The sequence below is a fragment of the Lineus longissimus genome, chromosome 12 (genome assembly GCF_910592395.1).
Source record: "Lineus longissimus chromosome 12, tnLinLong1.2, whole genome shotgun sequence".
NCBI lineage: Eukaryota > Metazoa > Nemertea > Pilidiophora > Heteronemertea > Lineidae > Lineus > Lineus longissimus.
Genome location: NC_088319.1, coordinates 11,435,324 through 11,449,937, shown reverse-complemented (window position 1 = coordinate 11,449,937; position 14,614 = coordinate 11,435,324). Strand labels below are relative to the sequence as shown.

The 14,614-nt window shown below is 44.1% G+C and overlaps 2 protein-coding genes across 2 annotated transcripts; both read right to left on the bottom strand.

The window, feature by feature from the left end:
- Window positions 1–413: 413 nt before the first annotated feature.
- Window positions 414–1,870, bottom strand: LOC135496721 (ADP/ATP translocase 3-like). The gene is made up of 2 exons (XM_064786192.1): window positions 1,705–1,870; window positions 414–1,153 (listed from the first exon to the last, which is right to left on the bottom strand). The coding sequence occupies exons 1-2, from the start codon at window positions 1,868–1,870 to the stop codon at window positions 414–416; spliced, it is 906 nt and encodes a 301-aa protein (XP_064642262.1).
- A 10,787-nt stretch (window positions 1,871–12,657) lies between these two features.
- Window positions 12,658–14,570, bottom strand: LOC135496611 (uncharacterized). Its single transcript, XM_064786034.1, has 3 exons — window positions 14,440–14,570; window positions 13,637–13,797; window positions 12,658–12,912 (listed from the first exon to the last, which is right to left on the bottom strand). Exons 1-3 carry the CDS (start codon window positions 14,564–14,566, stop codon window positions 12,721–12,723), a joined length of 480 nt encoding a protein of 159 aa, XP_064642104.1. The 5' UTR covers window positions 14,567–14,570; the 3' UTR covers window positions 12,658–12,720.
- Window positions 14,571–14,614: the final 44 nt, after the last annotated feature.

Below are 14,614 nucleotides of genomic sequence, written 5' to 3'. Positions count from 1 at the left end.
AGTCCGCCTGAAACTCATCCGCGTCACAAACCGGCCCGATGCTACAATGCAGAGAAAACCAGCAGAGATGTCATGCCACATGCGCGTGCGGTCTCCCACATATTTGTTTAAAGCCTAAAAGCCTCCTTTTTGCATGGATGTGGTGGGTATGGCCTATGGGTGGGGGGGGGGGGCGGGGGCAGAGGAGTTTTATGTATGATTTCTTTAATTTGGGGAATATCGGTTGAGCACGAAAACATTCCTTTTGCTGTCTTCGTCCAGACACAAAAAAACACTCAAGAATAAACTTTGAGACCCGAAGATTGTGGTCACTACGACAAAGTAGATAAAATACCCGGCTCTTGATATTCAAATAAATGACAAAAATATGAAGTTCCTATTGAAGACACACAAAATTGTATGTCCCTGTTATGTTAGATGTACTTTTTGATTTCATCGTACATAGCCAGGACCAGGGCACCACCAGTCCCACGCAAGACGTTTGAGAAGGCGCCCTTGAAGAACGCGGAGCCTCCCTCCTGCTTGAGGATCTTTCTCCAGCAGTCAAGGGTGCTCTTGTACAGAATGTCCTTGCGACCGCTCTGCATCATCATTCGCCTTCGAACAGTATCGAAGGGGTAGGACAAGACACCAGCACCCGTTGTCACAACCTGGGCGATCATCCACGCCACGAAAAAGTTAGCGTTCTTTGGGTCGGAGATAAGTAGGCCCTTCGCTGTATCGAAACCTCCGAAGTACGCTGCCCTGTAGATGATGATGCCTTGGACGGAGACGCCGAATCCACGGTAGAGACCAGTGATGCCGTCGCTTTTGGCGATAGAGGTCAGGCAATGTCCGAGTCCTCTGAACTCGCGCTGGTCAGTTCCAGTCTTTCCGATGTCTGCGGCGAGTCGAGTTCTGGCGAAGTCCAGCGGGTACACAAAGCAGAGCGATGTCGCGCCTGCCATTCCACCAGAGGCAAGATTCCCCGCGAAATACATCCAGAACTGCGTCTTTTTGTCCACACCTCCCAAGAACATCTCCTTGTACTGGTCTTTGAAGGCGAAGTTAAGAGCCTGGGTGGGGAAGTACCTGATGACATTGGCCAGGTTGCCCCTCCACAGGGAGGCGAAGCCTTGTTCCTTTGGGACGCGCACGAAGCAGTCGATGATTCCTGGCAATGAGGGATTGGTTTAGTGAGATCAAACGACATTGACCATGGCATGCGAACAGCCATAGGCCTATCCATCTGGAATTGAGCGTGCCCTAGGGCCGTTTACACGGGACCGAACCGATCAAGATCGATCCGGATCTGTTGACATTGAACAGCTTCCAGACAATGCGCGGAGGCTAACGGAGGCACCGGGCGGAGGCAATACCGTTAGAAGTTCAGTATAGATGATCTGATCTGATCTGGTCTGGTTTGGTTCCGTATGGACGGCACTAATGTATATATCCCAAGAATGTTTGCTCGAAAAATACTAGTATATACAATCCAAAAGTTGTCGGCGTCATCATAAAATCACACACGGATCGGCATTCATAATCAGTGATGAAAATAAGGTATCTCCATCGTTTGATGTTTTGGTGTCGGCGTTCTGCTCCCATTGATACCACACCCATCTCTTCGTCCTGAACCCCACGGTCTTATCATACTCCCTTCAAACTTATCCGGGGTCTTATATCTAGTCAAGATGTCATATCTTAAGACCAAACCAATCTTACCCTTGTACCGCTGGTCGACTGAAATCTGCTTGGACACATGTTGGACTTGGAGCAGTAACTTGACACGTTCGATAGGCGCCACGGCCGTCTTCGAGATACCGGCAGACACCCCTCCTACCAGGAGGTCCTTGGCAAAGCTTACGGGGTCGAATTCTTTGTGGGACATGACTTGTTTTATTCTGAGTGCCTGGACTAAGACATGTATGAAGGCCTGTATACCTATATCGACAACGAAATCAGTAACATGGTTACTGCTCGTTTTTGAATATGGTTGATGTATGGGGAGGACAAGACTGTAGATTATCTCAACCTGTCGAGGCTAGATAGTAAATTGAAATAAGAACAATGATATATCTGTGGAATGAAGGCACAGTTGCTACGCACAGTCATGGCGCGTGGTATCAATAACGTTCCGAAAATACCCGAACGCGTTCGGAGTTTTACGCCATGACGTCACAGTCGACTGCCGGAGGTCCAACGTCCGTGACTCTATGTACACAGTATGCTGTGTATACGCGTACTTCAAGTTCTGTGGAATTTTCCCATAATTTTTTAACACTCTTTATTGTTTGTTGATGGTTCTAGTGCCGTATTACAAAGGCAACGTTGTGTTGCTCCTCATACCGAAAGAGAGCTGTTTGGAAGGCGGGAAAGGATGAGAATTTGGCCCCAACTTGAAGGGAAGCGGGGAGTTCTTCCACCGCCACCGCCACCGCCATTTTTTCTCCAGCTGACGTCATTGATGACGCGGTTATGTTAATTCGCCTCTGCTGTGCATGTAACCAACTTGTTCCTGCGTACACGCTGTGTACATAGCCACTTCGTTTAAATAACCTATTTGCGTACTTTATAGTCATAATTTTATCATGCTCCCGAGGCACGCCATTCGTCATCCTACATACTCTCAACCCAGCCCTGTTCCTGTTTTAAAGTCGACGAGAGCTCGAGTGTCAGTGAGATAACTTGTTTTGAATCGGGGCTTGGTTCATTGGTTGGCGCTAATGAAAGGAGTGTCATACACATCTCTGCCTCGAAATTTCCAAGCTGAGATATATATCTCGACTGTAAAAATCGCGACCGGGATGTTAAAGACTACTGACATTGCCAATAAGCTGAAGGGTACACACTGATAATGTGTTTTTTTTTGCATTTAAAGGAGGCATAGGCAGCAACCAGGTGTGGGTAGGCGAGAGTAAGATGCACAAAATCGCCGATAGAGGTCTCTCTTATCTCACAATATGATTGAAACCGTTCACGCTTGCACCATCAATATATTTGTTGTTATCCCCAGTCCCCTAATTGTGCATATTGGCGACATAAAGACCATAAATTTGACCCCCCTCCCTCGGCTCCTGTCGACATCAAGCGGCTGATATTTTTTCCAAGACGCTCCGATAAAAGCCATACCCAGTGGTCCGATACTGACCTACGTGGTAATTCTTCAAACCCAGGTCGGGTCTGAACAGTTGCTCATTTCTCCCAAGGTCGATGAGACATTATGCACTTCGAAATTCTGAACGTCAACGTGCATGTTCTCCCATCATATATGGGGTATAGGAAGTACAGTCAGCCGCCTAACTCGACGATGCTACACTGACTGGTAACATTTTTGTAACATTTTAGCAACATGCAGTAAAAATGTTGTAAATGCATTTTCCTCTATACACATTATGCAACATTTTGCCAACATGATGTGTTGCAAACAGAATGTTGTAAAAATGTTGCTAAAATGTTAGCAGTGTACCCAGGCCTTGACTTCGCCGTCGGCAAATTATAAACTTCGTCGACAGCGATCTTTCAAAAGTAGTAGTTGTATACAAAAAAACTGTAACTCATTTCGGAAGTACAAAATATAATCGGTTTTTGGTGATACGTTTGGCGATACGCACAACATAAGGCAAAAAATAAGAATCCCTCATAATAATAATTATGAGACTTATACAGCGCCAAATCATGCTGGTTTCAGTAGCTCAAAACGCTTCACATTATTACCTCTAGCTATAATGGCCTTGACATTTCCCGTGACGATTCAAGGTCTACTCTCTGGGAGTGTTACGGATCCGAGCTGGAGCCATATACACTATGGACCGGCCTCGTTCCTCACCCTAATTTGGTCATAAGGAGACCAAATTAGGGTGATGCGATGGGCTGCCCAGGGTGTCTAGAGCCTTACAGCGTTCAGGACTAACATACATATTCCGCGATCCTCGTTGACGGGTAGGCTACCTCCTTTTCCCCTAATGTTACCTTCTTGTTGCTCATGTGGCATGCCGTAACATGAGCGGGGAATCAGCTGCTGTTACTGAGCTGCCGTAGGGATGCGTTAGGCTGCAGCAAATTAGTTCGTTTGTAACACAGCTAGCAAATAGCATCTTATGAGTACGATTCGAGAGACACTTTATTTTACGTTGTTATAAATAGCCGGAATCAAGAAGTTTATCTGGCCTGAAAGCAGCATGGAACCATCCCCTTACAGACATCCATTGCATCTTTTCTGTATTTCGCACCACCTCCAATGCAGTATAGATAAAAATTGATATAAATAGCCGGAATCAAGAAGTTTATCTGGCCTGAAAGCAGCATGGAACCATCCCCTTACAGACATCCATTGCATCTTTTCTGTATTTCGCACCACCTCCAATGCAGTATAGATAAAAATTGATTGCATAATTATAAACCCAGAGGTTAAAAACGACAAAAACTTGAACAAGATAGCGCAGATTCCAGTAGTCGTCATTCATGTTGTAATCCTGTCCTATCTCCGGTATATCCATCAGCAGATAATACAACCTGTACGGAATCGACGTCACCATGTACGCCATGCTTACAAAGATGAGCATGCGCGTCAGGTGCTTTTCCTCCTTCCGGTCACCTTGACCTTGACCTCTGCTCATTTTTGCTCTTTTTGCTGAGGCGCTTTTGACCGTGATGATGATGACGATGTTGCATCCCAAAATGATGACGAATGGTATGACTGTCCCTAAAAGCAGCTGGGATAAAGTGGCTGCAATCTCAATCGCCTTGTAATCATCCACCTGAAAGATAAGAATTTCCGTTCCTGTGGAACAAAAGAAATGTATGGCTTATAATGATCTCAGTACTAGGGCTGTAATGCATTTATCAAAAGTAGCCACCCCTTATACTGCGTTCAACTACATGTACTATCGTACACCGCGACTACGCACAAGATGGTCGATGCACGCGTGCGTGCAGCGACAGTTTACAACCAAACATCGCGCACAGTGAAGGTGTTACTTCAGCGGGATCAGTTATTTTGAGGCAAGACGGAGCACCCTAAAGGAGAAGGGACCTTTGATCGAACTTACATGGGTGTCAGGTAACAAAAACATTGGACTTAGATAGCTGATTGGAGTGCCATTATAAACACATTTTCCGTCTGGCACTGTCTGGTTAAAAAGAAAAAAACCAAGAGGCCATTCGTCATCAGAACAGGACTGTCCAACTACTAAAAGTTGAGGACGTAACAATACCAACTGTTTCGTGTTTCAGATCCGTTATTATTCTAAGTCCATCATAGACTTCAACAACATACAGTGGATATGGAATTTAGAATCTTACCCGTGAAAGGGTTCTTGTAGTAAACCACCACGAATGGTATCTGTAGGTTGAAGATAATGACAAGGACAGTCGTGATGACCACTGTCTTGATTGCCCGGGAGGTGGTACAGAGTCTCGGGGCGGCCATGGGGAACCTCACCGCAATCAGGCGGTCAACGCTCATCTCAGCCAGAAAAAACCCTGACATCATGGCAAACACGAACCCCAAATAATAATACGATCTGCAATGAAAAATGTTCTTACGACAAAAGCAGGAATCTGCAAAGAACATTGAGGAGTGATTCTGGTGACAGACAGTGAAAGTTGCAAGCTAGAGAGACAAAAAATTCGGTCACCGGATATGCATTTCTAAAAAGCAAGTACATGGGCGGTAATGAACGTGTCCACCGGATATAATACACGGAAAAGCAGCGGCAACCACAGGCATTTGAGGCAAAAAGTGCGAATTACAAAATTCAAGGGGTAGGCCTACTATCGTACCTCTTGATTAAATTTTTTTTCTGTTATTAGCACTTTTTGCCTAAATCCCTGTGGCTGCAATCTTAGAGCACCAATGTAAACTGTGATATCGATGGATCCATTTATGGACTCTGCCACAAGCCATATATTTAGGTAAACACGTTGAATAAACTGGATATGTAACTAAATCAGGAGGAAACAACTTTTAGGTAAATGCGCACATTACTTACTTGTAGAACGCATCCCTCATGTGCACCATCTTCTGGCCTGGCTCAGTGTACATAACAGTTAGACCAATAACATGCTCAATGAGTTCCAAGGTGTCGGCAACGGCCATCGCTTTCATGTAGATGCACGGCGAGAGCGCTCGGTTGTGCTTCCTATTCGCCACAAAGATAGATATGATGTTGCCAGGAACACCCAACACGACCGGGACAATCCAAACGTAGCGAGAAAGGATTCTGTAGAACAGAAGGAGGAGAGGGTACTCAAGTCGCTCGCCGGCGCCGTAGTCCAAGGTCAAAGACGAATTAGTTTCCGCACTTCCGTCGATCATATCCATTTTTGCTGAAATAAATTACCTTTCTATACTGTTTGAGCCTCTGTGAAAGCTTTTGGAGAATTTTCAGGAAAGACCAATTAAAAGTAAAATTCTCCGAAGTGGACTTCTGGTTGCATTTGCCAATCAAACCTACTTTTTTCTGCATCTCCGGAGCAGTCATCAACACTGAGCCAATCACAAGGCGTCTCGGCCGCCAACATGCAGTGGGTCGTCCCCTCACCGCCCGCATTTTTACGTATGGGAAGTCCCAAGTACCGATCAAGTGAAAGGCCCTGAAGCGGTATCGGTAATGCTGAATAATGTCAGAAGTCGAAAATTGTCCTTCTTTTCATCAAATACGCATAATGTATGAAAAAAAGGGGTGAACTCACCGTATTCGCGGAGCAAGAGTAGCTGACTCATTACGTTGATGCGAATTATACGAAAATGGTTGACCGTTATTTGATACGCGCTAGAAATGAACGCCTTCCTTAATTTTATTGCTGTATAGTTGAATGTTATCTGATAATCTGGAGTTCAGTGGCAGACAAAAACTTCAACAAAGACTAGAGTATTCTTTCACACGCTAGGAGTATTGTGTTACTACACGTTGTCTCGCCAGAAAATTACCATGTAGAAATTCATTTCACGATGGTACATGTGCATATAATCATTCTGCCATAGTGAAATCAGCCTTTACCATAAATTAGATTTTTCGAAAGGAATGCTCAGCTCACTGAGGTGACGTGGTTTTTGAGATTTTGGAAATTAGATTAGAAAAAAATCTATGTTATGTCATTACGATACACGGTGCTGGACCCACAGGTCCCTATCAAATGAAGCAATGATGGGCCGATTTCTTTTGGCTACCTTGGAATGACTTTTCTGATGAACCGAGAGGAATGGATGGCCTTCATTCCTTACGCGTACATGTATTTACCCTTACATGTATGGCCTATCGACCCCCATATGGTACTTATAGTATTTGTTTACTGTCTACACAACGGCATTGTTGAAATGTACAACCATTTACACGAACTTGAATAAATATCAATGAGAGCAACTATCAAATATTTAACAAACGGAGTAGGGCTTTAAGTATCATCGACCTTCGAGATACCGGCAGACACCCCTCCTACCAGGAGGTCCTTAACAAAGCTTACGGGGTCGAATTCTTTGTGAGACATGACTTGTTTTATTCTGAATGCCTGGACTATAAAGACATGTATGAAGGCCTGTACACCTATATCGACAACGAAATCAGTAACATGGTTACTGCTCGTTTTTGAATATGGTTGATGTATGGGGAGGACAAGAATGTAGATTATCTCAACCTGTCGAGGCTAGATAGTAAATTGAAATAAGAACAAAGATAATGGGTGATATGAATAAAGACTAGCAAATGCTTTTATCTAAATCTCCATGTACATTTACACTAGGCCTTCCTGCACAAAACCGGAGTAAAAGCATTTGCTAGTCTTTATTCATATCACCCATTATGTGGAATGAAGGCACCAGTTGCTACGCACAATCATGGCGAATGGACTCAATAACGTTCCGAAAATACCCGAACACGTTCGGCGTTTTACGCCATGATGTCACAGTCGACAGCCGGAGGTCCAACGTCCGTGACTCTTTCCCAGCTCCTTTCAGAGGATTGCTTCAAAAAGCTTTTAAATCACCTGTTTGCGTGCTTTATAGTCATAATTTTATCATGCTCCCGGGCAGGCCATTAGTCATCCTACATACTCTGCGCCCCTGTTCTAAAGTCGACGAGAGTGTCAGTGAGATAACTTGTCTTGAATCCGGGCTTGGTTGATCGGTTGGCGCTAATGAAAGAACTCTCAAAAAGGAGTATCATACACATCTCTGCCACGAAAGTTGCAAGCTGAGATATATCTCGACTGTAAAAATCGCGACCGGGATGTTGAAGATTACTGACATTGCCAATAAGCTGAAGGGTACACACTGATAATGCTTTTTTTAAATTTAAAGGAGACATAGGCAGAAGCCAGGTATAGGCAGGCGAGAGTAAGATGCACGAAATCGCCGATAGAGGTCTCTCCTATCTCACTATATATTGTCCCCTTTAACCTGTTGCTTTGTTGACTTCAAGCGACTGATAATTTTTCCAAGACGCTCCGATAAAAGCCATACCCAGTGGTCCGATACTGACCTATGTGGTAATTCTTCAAACCAAGTCGGGTCTGAACGGGTGCTCATTTCTCCCAAGGTCGATGAGACATTATGCGCTTCGAGATTCTTGAACGTCAACGTGCATGTTGTCCAATCATATATGGGGGACAGGAACTACAGTCAGCCGCTTAACTCGACGATGCTCCACTCGAAAAATCTACCTAGTCGACGAATACAAAGGTCTCGCTTTGGCCAACGTTACTTCCATTTGCACTACTTATCTCGATTTCTCTAACTCGAATCTTGGCTTCTATTGCAGAGGTGTAACATGTTTCAATCATTGGAGAAAAAGCGACAAGTGAGCTTTGAAACCCGGCACACCAGCACTCCATCAATCCGCGGAACTTTACAGGTGCACCATCCTTCCGTGGAGATAACCTAGCGAAGTGCAAGGGGTATGGCCGGTGCCACATTGTCAACATGCAGACTCCCTATGACGTTTTGCCACCAATCCTAATGGGAACAATCTATATCGAGAATGAGAAAATCACGGCCGAGTAAAGCAGGGTGTACACTGACTGGTAACATTTTTTGCAACATTTTAGCAACATGCTGTAAAAATGTTGTAAAATGCATTTTCCTATGCACATTATGCAGCATTTTGCCAACATGGTGTGTTGCAACCAGAATGTTGTAAAAATGTTGCTAAAATGTTGTCAGTGTACCCAGGCCTTGACTTCGCCGTCGGCAAATTGACTTCGTCGACAGCCATTTCTCAAAAGTAGAAAGTGGAATACAAAAAAACTGTAACTCATTTTGGAAGTAAAAAATATAATCGGTTTTTGGTGATACGTTTGGCGATACGCATAAACATAAGGCAAAACATTTAGACTTTTTCAGCGCTAAATCCTACTGGTGTCAGTCGCTCAAAGCGCTTCACATTATTGCCGCCCCTAGCGATATTGGCCTTTACATTTCCCGTGACGATTCAAGGTCTACTCTCTGGGAGTGTTACCAGCCATATGCACTATGGACCGGCCTCGTTCCTCACCCTAATTTGGTCATAAGGAGACCAAATTCGGGTGAGGAACGAGGCTGGACACTTTATTTTACGTTGTTATAATAGCCGGAGTCAAGAAGTTTATCTGGCCTGAAAGCAGCATGGAGAATACGTAGATCGTTGCTTGTGTTTTATTCACTATAATCTGAAAGCAGCATGGAACCATCCCCTTACAGACATCCATTGCATCTTTCCTGTATTTCGCACCACCTCCAATGCAGTATAGGTAAAAATTTATTGCATAATTATAAACCCAGAGGTCAAAAACGACAAAAATTTGAACAAGATGGCGCAGATTCCAGTAGTCGTCATTCATGTTGTAATCCTGTCCTATCTCCGGTATATCCATCAGCAGATAATACAACCTGTACGGAATCGACGTCACCATGTACGCCATGCTTACAAAGATGAGCATGCGCGTCAGGTGCTTTTCCTCCTTCCGGTCACCTTGACCTTGACCTCTGCTCATTTTTGCTCTTTTTGCTGAGGCGCTTTTGACCGTGATGATGATGACGATGTTGCATCCCAAAATGATGACGAATAGTATGACTGTCCCTAAAAGCAGCTGGGATAAAGTGGCTGCAATCTCAATTGCCCTGTAACCATCCACCTGAAAGATAAGAATTTCCGTTCCTGTGGAACAAAAGTAATGTATGGCTTATAATGATCTCAGTAGTAGGGCTGTGAATGTATTTATCAAAAGTACCCCCCCCCCCCCCCTATATTGCGTGCAACTACTACCGTACTCTGCGACTACGCACAAGATGGTCGATGCACGCGGGCGTGCAGTGATAGTAATACAACGACCAAACCTCGCGCACAGTGAAAGTGTTGCTTCAAAGGGATCAGTTATTTTGAAGCCAATACGGAGAACACTTAAAGAGAAGGGACCTTTGATCGAACATACATAGGTGACAGGTAGCAAAAACATTGGACTCAGATAGCTGATCGGAGTGCCATTATAAACACTTTTTCCGTCAAGAAAAAAAACCGGGAGGCCATTCGTCACCAGAACAGGACTGTCCAACTACTAATAATTGAGGACGTAACAACAACTGTTTCGTGTTTCAGATCCGTTAATGTTTAAAGTCCATGCTAGACTTCAAGAACATACAGTGGATATGGAATTTAGAATCTTACCCGTGAAAGGGTTCTTGTTATAAACCACCACGAATGGTATCTGTAGGTTGAAGATAATGACAAGGACAGTCGTGATGACCACTGTCTTGATGGCCCGAGAGGTGGTACAGAGTCTCGGGGCGCCCATGGGGAACCTCACAGCAATCAGGCGGTCAACGCTCATCTCAGCCAGGAAAAACCCTGACATGGCAAACACGTACCCCAAATAAAAATACGATCTGCAATGAAAAATGTTCTTACAAGAAAAGCAGGAATCTGCAAGGAACATTGAGGAGTGATTCTGGTAACAGACAGTGAATGTTGCAAGCTAGAGCAACAACGAATTCGGTCACCGGATATGCATTTCTTAAAAGCAAGTAAATGGGCGGTAATGAACGTGTCCACCGGATATAATACACGGAAAAGCAGCGGCAACCACAGGCATTTGAGGCAAAAAGTGCGAATTACAAAATTCAAGGGGTAGGCCTACTATCGTACCTCTTGATTAAATTTTTTTTCTGTTATTAGCACTTTTTGCCTTAATCCCTGTGGCTGCAATCTTAGAGCAACTACTCTATGCTTCAACCAATGTAAACTGTGATATCGATGGATCCATATATGGACTCTGCCACAAGCCATATATTTAGGTAAACACGTTGAATAAACTGGATATGTAACTGAATCAGGAGGAAACAACTTTTAGGTAAATGCGCACATTACTTACTTGTAGAACGCATCCCTCATGTGCACCATCTTCTGGCCTGGCTTAGTGTACATCACAGTTAGACCAATAACATGCTCAATGAGTTCCAAGGTGTCGGCAACGGCCATCGCTTCCATGTAGATGCACGGCGAGAGCGCTCGGTTGTGCTTCCTATTCGCCACAAAGATAGATATGATGTTGCCAGGAACACCCAACACGACCGGTATAATCCAAACGTAGCGAGAAAGGATTCTGTAGAACAGAAGCAGGAGAGGGTACTCTGGTTGCTCGCCGGCGCCGTAGTCCAAGATCAAGGACAAATTAGTTTCCGCACTGTCGTCAATCGAATCCATTTTTACTGTCAGAAATAAATTGCCTGTCTAGATTGTTTGAGCCTCTGCGAAAGAATTTCGAGAATTTTAAGGAAAGACCAATTAAAGGTTAAATTCTCCGATTAGTGGACTTCAGGTTGCATTTGCCAATCAAACCTGCTTATTTCTGCATCTCCGGAGCAGTCATCAACACTGAGCCAATCACAAGGCGTCTCGGCCGCCGACATGCACTGGGTCGTCCCCTCACCGCCCGCATTTTTACGTAATGGAAGTCCCAAGTACCGGTCAAGTGAATGGCCCTGAAGCGGTATCGGTAATGCTGAATAATATCAGAAGTCGAAAATTGTCCTTCACATCATCAATTACGCATAATGTATGAAAAAAATGGGTGAACTCACCGTATTCGTGGAGCAAGGGAAGCCGAACTCATTACGTTGATGCGAATTATACGAAAATGGTCGACCGTTATTTGATACAGGCTCGAAATGAACGCCTTAATTTGTTGTTTTGTTACTGGATAGTTGAGCGTCATCTGATAATCAGGCGTTCAGTGGTAAACACAACTTCAACAAAGACTAGAGTATTCTTTCACGCGCTCGGAATATTGTGTTACTACACGTTGTCTCGCCAGAAAATTAGGTTTGCAATGCGGTGTCATTATCAGAAACCGCCAAATAAAAGAATACATTTTATAGAAAAAAAGAAACACATTACACAAATATGTGTAAATTTTCACCAGATATCATGGTTTATCGATAGATAATAATCGTAGTGTATTGGAGAGGTAAAACATAGTTTACCGTGGAGAAATCCATTTCACCATGGTACATATAATCATTCCGCCATAGTGAAATCAGCCTTCACCAGAAATTAGATTTTTCGAAAAGGAATGCTCAGCTCACTAGGGTTAGTCCGATCGAACCATTAATTGACGGTTAATGTGTATAGTTATAGAGACCAAGAACATTTGTTTCCATTCTTTATTTGGATACCAACAGTAGACTGAATCTTTTATTCCCTTGACTTTTCTCATGGGGACTAAAAATCCCTCTTACACCGGCCAACAAGTCCAATAGTACTTCTTCCATCAAAACGTTCTGTACATATCCTTCGATTTCATCCTCTTGCCAGCCGCCATTACTTCCTCGACTTCATCCTCGTCCCCATCTTCTGATTCCACGTGCTGGCAGAAAAACCTCGTCCTAATATGGACAATAATTGCATCCCAAACGTGAGCCAACCTTACTGTTAGCGCCCCGCAGACGGTTTTAGGACCATTCTGAAATCAAGATTGGATGATTGATTAAACTGGATGGAGGAGGGGTGTTAAAATTTCATCATTTTCAATTTCTTTGAGCCTAATTATATACTTAGCGCGAGATTGTTGAAAGTGGTGCGCCCTTTCTACAGTCTCAAATATTCCATTTTGGGAAAATCGAAAAAAATCGCGAAAATAGTAAACACATCGAAAGTGCATTAGGACAGCCATGTTCTTTGCGTCACACTGGCCTATTAGCCATGACAACCGTAGCAGTATTCACACCAGGCCCGGTTGTTAAAAAACGTTTTGTCACTAACGTTGACATTTACTTAACTCATCTAAAGCCTAAGGGAGTAGCTGAAGGAAATAGCGCTAAGTTAAGTTAGTTGACGCCAGCGTTAGTGACGAAATTTGTTTTGAACAACCAGGTCAAGACCTGGAGATGGCAACATAGATGTAGTTCATATCAAAAAATATATCCTAAGAACTCAGTAGTCCCAAAAATAGCACTTGGCCACCTTAGCTTCTAGCATTCGCATCCTCAATAAGTTTCTGGGTTGAAGGCCTTGGCGCGCATATCCCGGATCAGGAGCTCAGAGGTATTCATCTGGCCTATCACCCCGTACTTCCTTATTAGCATCGATATGACCCATGTGCTGCTAGCAACAGATGTGCAAGTATAATGTAGGTCAGATGAATACTGCATGCCTCTCATAAACTGCTGCCTGGATTTAGAACTGACCTCCTCTGACCTGTATTTCTCGATGTCAGTAAAGGCAGCGAAGATGAATTCGCCAAACACCAGGAGGACACCGAGCCCGAACATTCCCAATCCGGTGATGAAGATTCCAGACATCTGCTCGGCGGTCATCACCAGTGATTCAGTGTCCGTTACGGTCGAGCCTAGGATAAAAAACCCCAGAGAGGAATGTTAGGATTTTGGGCAGAGACATGAAGTGTGTGTTAGGGCATACTCAATGTCAAGCCGTGGTAAGTATATGGCTGTGATGGGTGTTCATTGCTGCCATTTGCACTATGAAAAGTTACGCAAAGGCAGTCGACTCAATCGCATCACTTTTGGTATGAATGCCTTGGTTGCCTGCAGCTCGTCACAACATGCGGTTGCCCAAGGCGGCGCAAGATGTTTTGGGGATAACTTGGGCATGAGGTATGGTTTTTTTTCACACAGAGAAGGCTTCAAGCAGGACCGTGACAAGATAATTGAAAAATAATTTAATTGCAATTATCAGTGCACGAGAACTGGGTATAAAGGCGGGCCTGTCTGAAATTCACAAGCCATGTCCACTGCCTCGCAACACTGGCGTAAATCATTATAAGAGTTTAGCATTAGTGATACCACAAGCGGCGGTGCGTGGTTGCTAGCAAGGTTATCATCCACCTGGACAAATAAATTCCACCCCTAAATTGTCCCTTTAAATAGTCGTCGTCGTCGTCGTCGTCGTCGTCGTCATTAACAAAGTGCTTCGTTCTTCACGGAAGATGAAGCGATAGAAGAAGAACTATCCGAAGAGAAAAATTGCTCACTTTCACTGGTAAAACAATCACCGCTCTTGAACCAGCGTCCTTCAAGTTTTTCAATAAACCCAGTTTCCTTCATATCCAAGATGGCAGAATTCAAAATATCTAAAAAAGCGGAACCCTTTCGGGCCATGATGCCGTAGGATGATCGGTGAAAAAGATTGCCAACTAATTGCAGATC

What these genes read in the sequence shown, in the direction of transcription:
- LOC135496721 (XM_064786192.1), bottom strand. Translation starts at nt 1,870, where the DNA reads ATGTCCCACAAAGAATTCGACCCCGTAAGCTTTGCCAAGGACCTCCTG. An exon ending in AGTCGACCAGCGGTACAAGG is followed by an intron (nt 1,154 to 1,704) that starts GTAAGATTGGTT and finishes CCTCATTGCCAG; the next exon opens with GAATCATCGACTGCTTCGTG.
- LOC135496611 (XM_064786034.1), bottom strand. Translation starts at nt 14,566, where the DNA reads ATGGCCCGAAAGGGTTCCGCTTTTTTAGATATTTTGAATTCTGCCATC. An exon ending in TGATTGTTTTACCAGTGAAA is followed by an intron (nt 13,798 to 14,439) that starts GTGAGCAATTTT and finishes TTTTTATCCTAG; the next exon opens with GCTCGACCGTAACGGACACT. An exon ending in AGAAATACAGGTCAGAGGAG is followed by an intron (nt 12,913 to 13,636) that starts GTCAGTTCTAAA and finishes TCTTGATTTCAG; the next exon opens with AATGGTCCTAAAACCGTCTG.